The sequence below is a fragment of the Lathyrus oleraceus genome, chromosome 7 (genome assembly GCF_024323335.1).
Source record: "Lathyrus oleraceus cultivar Zhongwan6 chromosome 7, CAAS_Psat_ZW6_1.0, whole genome shotgun sequence".
NCBI lineage: Eukaryota > Viridiplantae > Streptophyta > Magnoliopsida > Fabales > Fabaceae > Lathyrus > Lathyrus oleraceus.
In genome coordinates, this window is record NC_066585.1 from 521,867,370 (window position 1) to 521,873,266 (window position 5,897).

The 5,897-nt window shown below is 32.1% G+C and overlaps 1 protein-coding gene and 1 pseudogene across 1 annotated transcript; one reads left to right on the forward strand and one right to left on the reverse strand.

Moving 5' to 3' along the window:
- Positions 1–1,248: 1,248 nt before the first annotated feature.
- On the forward strand, positions 1,249–3,538 carry LOC127104722 (uncharacterized; annotated as a pseudogene).
- Positions 3,539–4,155: 617 nt separating this feature from the next.
- On the reverse strand, positions 4,156–5,134 carry LOC127107554 (lectin). The gene has a single exon (NM_001427062.1). The coding sequence runs from the start codon at positions 5,128–5,130 to the stop codon at positions 4,303–4,305; it is 828 nt and encodes a 275-aa protein (NP_001413991.1). The 5' UTR covers positions 5,131–5,134; the 3' UTR covers positions 4,156–4,302.
- Positions 5,135–5,897: the final 763 nt, after the last annotated feature.

A 5,897-nucleotide genomic window follows, 5' to 3' on the forward strand; every position in this document is an offset into this window, starting at 1 on the left:
TCGAATAAGGAAGAAGATGAATTTTCTACAAAGATCCTCTCTGCTCACAAACTATGATTCTTTATTCTTTTGCAACTGAAAAATTCAAGTATTTTCAGTAAGAGGTTACTCCCTATTTATAGATTTTGGGCTTACTTCTCAAGTAAGACTCAAAACTAACATAACTAACCTGTTTCGACACAAAAAAATTACAATTTAATATATATATTTTTGACTCTAAAGCAAACTTGATTCAGAAAGTATGACTTTATCGACCATCTTATGCATTTTTGACCACTTGAGCTATCTTAAACAATTATTTTTGACTTCAAGTATTGTCATCATCAAAACCATATCATTGTCAATCTTAAAGAACTATTGATTGAATTGTGTCTTACTATTCACGAGTTTCACCATCTTGAATACTTCTTGATTATATCCATAAGCATATAGATCCATAGATTTCATGTCGTTTTTCTAATCCCATCCTCTGAAAATTCGTCTGTTAAATACATATTATCTTCCATCCTAATCTTTTTGTATCTATTCTCCATACTGTTTCCTAACACCTCAGGAAAGTGCTAAAAAATGTCTTGTTTTACCAGTTAAAACCCGGTTAGCTTTGCATCAGTGAAAGTATCTTGTATTAGCTTCAGGGGCGGAGGTATTAAGAAGAAAGAATGGGCCCATGCCCCCACCACATTCTTATTTGATTAATATTTAATAATATATTAATAATTTAATATCCTAAAAATTAGGAAGAAAAGTTAATAATGCCCCCACTTAATAAAATGATTTGGAGTATCACACACGGACACACATCCATATGCATTTAAAATAAATTAAATTCTTTAAATAAAATTAAAAAGTTTAACTCCTATTTTTTTTCATATTCCTATTAATTCTCTTTTACTCTTTCCAAATAGAAACAAACCACTTTTCATATTCTTCTTTCTCCCACTCCTTATTCTCTCACTACAAAGTGTATTTCTGTTTCTAGCTTCTTCTCCATTGTTGATCTTTTAAAAGGTAATTTTTTTAATTTTAATCTTTATGAATTTATAATTTATTTTTATTATTGTAGTAAGAGTAAAAAATATATTATTACTTTATTAAGCTAGAGATTGTGTTAATGGCAGAAAATTTATTTTTAGAGTTTTGTAGTGTTTGTTTGAAACTATTGTGTTTGTATCAATTTTATAGTATTATTATGAATTTTCTGAATATGATTTTAATTGTGATTTTTTGTTTTGTTTTTAGCAATAAACAATGGAAAAATATTTCAAAAGAAAAGCAACAGAGCAATCATCAACTCCTAATCCCTAAACACCTAATGAACGTCGAAGCCCCAAACTGGATCCTCCCATGAAAAAAAGATTTTTGCAGTTTGAATTGGAAAAACTTTCTAACTATCCCGGTTTAAGGCCAAAAATGTCAGATTATCATCAAAGCGATAGAGATGAAATTAGAAGATATTATTTGCAAAAGGGTCCTTGTCAACCAAAAGAAATTATTTTTCCACAAAAAAAATTTGGAGATACCTTTCGTAAGTTTAATTCGGATTGGTATTTAAAACATGGTAGTTGGCTGAAATATAGTCAAATTGAGAATGCTGCATATTGTTTATGTTGTTATCTTATGAGGTCACATCTTGAAGAACATAAAGGTTGTGGTGATGCCTTTATAACAGAAGGCTTTACAAATTGGAAAAAAAAAAGTGAAAGGTTTCGAGTTCATCTTGGAGATGTAAATAGCTCTCATAATCAAGCATGGAGAAATTGTCAAGCTCTAATGAAACAAAAGCAACACATTGAAGGTGTCTTGTGTAACCAATCCAATCAAGTTAAAGAGGACTATCAAGTTCATTTGACATGTATAATTGATTGCATCCGATATTTATTAGCACAAGGTTTAGCTTTTCGTGGTAATGATGAGTCAATTTCATCCAGAAATAAGGGGAATTTTCTTGAACTTATGAACTTTCTTGTTAACCATAGTGAAGATATTTATAAAGTTTGGAAAAATTGTCGTGGAAATCTTAAGTTAACATCTCCTGATATTCAAAAGGATATTGTTAAAGTTGCTGCAACGGTCATTACTCAAGTTATACTGGATGATCTTGGAGATGATTTATTTGCTATTTTAATTGATGAATCTCGTGATATCTCAGTGAAGGAGCAAATGGTTGTGGTTATACGTTATGTAAATAATGAAGGAAAAGTTATTGAGCGTTTTCTTGGTGTTGTTCATGTTTCAAATACTAGTGCTCTAACATTGAAATCGGGTTTGGAGTCGTTATTTGCAAAATATGGATTAAGTTTGTCAAGGATACGTGGACAAGACTATGATGGAGCAAGTAATATGCAGGGTGAATACAATGGTCTAAAAATCTTGATTTTTAAAGAGAATTGTTCTGCATTTTTTATTCATTATTTTGCCCATCAACTCCAATTAGCTCTTGTGACATTAGCAAAAAATCATTCTAAATTTGCTTTATTTTTTAATGGTTGCTACTTTGTATAATGTTGTTGGAGCATCATGTAAGCGCCGGAATATTCTTCGTGAAAGTCAAGCTACAAAGGTGAAACAAGCATTGGAACATGGAGAAATCTCTAGTTGGCGTGGCTTGAATCAAGAAATGACAATTAAGAAGGCGGGGGAAACAAGATGGAGCTCACATTATGGTACATTATTTAGTATAGTTTCTCTATTCTCTTCTATGATTGATGTGCTAGAAATGGTTGAGGAAGATGAAACAGATTTAGATAAAAAAAAAGGTGAAGCACTAATGCTGATGAATTATATGCAATCTTTTGAATTTATTTTCATCTTGCACTTGATGAAAATAGTTTTAGAAATTACACACGATTTATCTCAAGCATTACAAAGAAGTATTCAAGATATTGTAAATGCTATGAAGTTAGTAAAAGTGTCCAAAATAAGGCTACAAATTATAAGAGATAATGATTGGGATTCTTTCTTGAATAATGTTTCATTATTTTGTTAGCATAATGATATTGACATTCCAGATATGGATGACACTTTTCAACCGACACAAAAAAAGTCAAAGAGAAAATTGGAGAAAGTATCTAATTTACACCATTTTCAAGTTGGATTGTTTTATGAAGTGATTGATCGACAACTTCAAGAGTTGAACAACCGTTTTACAAAAGTGAATATTGAGTTGCTCCTTTGTGTAGCTTGTTTAAGTCAAAGAGATTCATTTTCTACATTTGATAAGGAGATGTTGATTCGTTTAACTAAATTTTATCATTCAGAGTTTTCTCAAGTTGAATTATTGACACTAGATTGTTAGCTTGAAAACTATTTCTTAGATGTATGCTCTGACAGTGAATTTTCAGAATTAAAGGGGATTGGTGATCTTTTTATCAAGCTCATAGAGATCAAAAAACATGTGTACCCGTTGGTATATTTGCTTTTAAAGTTATCTCTGATATTATCGGTGGCAACTGCAACAACTGAAAGAGTTTTCTCTGCTATGAATATTATCAAGAATTGAATGCGAAATCGCATGGGTGATGATTGGTTAAATGATTGATTAGTTACTTACATTGAGAGAGATATTTTTGTTGATGTTGAAAATGAGAAAATCATTCAGAAGATGAAAAATCGTCGTCCCTGATTAGCTTCCCCTTCTTTTAAACCATTTCAAGAGGGGCTTTACCACAGAATACTAGCCTTCATTCTCACTAGAGAAAACAATTGATACAACACATCTCTTTTAGATATAATTCTTCTGAAGATAGCACTGATATTTCACTTTTCAGGTCCATCTCAATGACTTTTTTCGTTTACCTCTTCTGAGTATACAAACACCCTTACAGAAACATCATTGTCACTGTGATGTGAATGATTGAAAAGGTGTATAAAAATCGACAAAATTATAAAAAATAACAAAGCAGGATCCGTATATTTGAGAGGTGCCAGCTGAACAAAACATAAAATAACGTATGTGTAAATCCAAAATGTTGAGAGGTGCACATGAACCCCTGGGTACAAAACAAGGTGTCTCTGCCCCGGAGTATGCATGTCCCAATTGCCAAGAATGGGTTCTATTAGGCCCTATACTAGTGATCACTAATGCTTAACAGTTTTTGCATTTGGCCAAATAATATTTAAAAAGAGAGTAACTATCTAATTTAACACACATAACTCAAACAATTAATCACACACATTGATTAATAAACGCATCAAGTAACATACATAACAACATTACAAAAGTACTGCATATGCGCAGTTTATTTATAGAAACTGGATCTGTCACACATGACTTGACATGCATGATGATGAAAAGCAAAAAAACTATGCATCTGCAGCTTGCTTAGAACTTGAAGTTCCACTCAACTCAGAATGAAAAGACCATGAAAGAACTTCATGTGCTGCATATTCTGCTCCTGTGGTAGCTGAGAAACCAATCCTTACCCACTCAGGAACAACATCCTTCAAAGACACAACGTCGCTAAGAGTATAACTAGTTACATTCTCTTCCTCAAGTGAATTAGGATAGGTCAAACTAACAGTTAACACATTAGTAGCAGCATTAAAAGCTATCACAACATTAGCCTCTTCACCATTCTGCAACTTCCACGACTTAGTGTTTACGGATTTGATACTGTTCACATCGATTCCAATATGTCTATCTCTGTTGCTTGGATCCCATGCAGCATTATAGAAAGTGTCAAACTCCACAGCAACAGTTTGAGTGGTTTTATCATACTCTGCGCTATTGAAAACTCCGAGATATCCACCGCCGGTCTGCGGCTTAGTATCTACAGGTGCGATGAAGAACGTAAACCCGTCGGCAACGTTGTAACTGTTGGGTGCATTTATGACAAAAGTGAAGGAAGTTACAAAATTAGCAACGTTGCCTGTTTCTCTATCCCAGATATGGATAGGTGAGGAATAGAGGGCTCTGCCAACAGTGTTCTTTACTGCCTTGGTCAGTGTCAGCTTCTCTTTTGTGGTATAGCCATCTCCTTGGAAGATTAGGTTTTGTTGGTCGGGGCTGAACTTGGTGATCAAGAAGGAAGTGGTTTCAGTTGAGTTCACCTTGAAGAAAAGGATTGTTGTTAAGAGAATGGATAGAAATATCGCATAGAACGAGATCATTTGGGTTTGAAGAGAAGCCATTATTGGTTATAATTGCATGCATGCATGCATGCTACTTGTTTATATAGTGGTGATGACTCATTCTACGTGTCTTTATAGTGCGTTACAATGAAACACATATACAACACCATGTCCCATCATTTTCTACGCGTCCATCGAATCTTCTTTGAAGACAAAAAATATTGTATTTTGTTTAACTAGTTTATTTATTTATTACTATATATTTTTGCATGTAATAACTTGTATTTCTTCGAGGTTGTTCGGTTTAGATCATGATTACTGTTTTTGTTCGGTACGATAACTATTAAAATTTATATGTTAAAAAAATATGACTCATTAAATTTCAATTTATTTAAAGAGTTTTTTAGGGCTGATATTTATTTAAAACTTATGGAGAGGGTGGTCGTATTGTTATAACTAATATATTTTATGATAAAATTTGTATCTCATCCAATTAAAAATTAAGGTATCATCTCATCCAATTAAAAATTAAGCTAAAAGATCTAGCTACATCATATTTTTTTGGCACAATTAATCACCAAATTTTTAGTTTAATTTAATATTTTGTTTTAATTCTTTAATTAAAAAATATTATATGTTAATCTTTTAATTTCACTTCTTTATCTTATTTGTTCTCTTCCGTTAATTTCTAGGAAAAAATATTAAGTTCTTGTGACATGACATGAAAGAAATGTCACTGAGTCAATATATGTAGTTGAAAACTTACACGTCATTAAATTGAAGGGGATTTATTTTTAACCTTCAGAAACAAAACTCTCGCAGTTTAA

Coding starts and splice junctions, on each gene's coding strand:
- LOC127107554 (NM_001427062.1), bottom strand. CDS start 5,130: ATGGCTTCTCTTCAAACCCAAATGATCTCGTTCTATGCGATATTTCTA.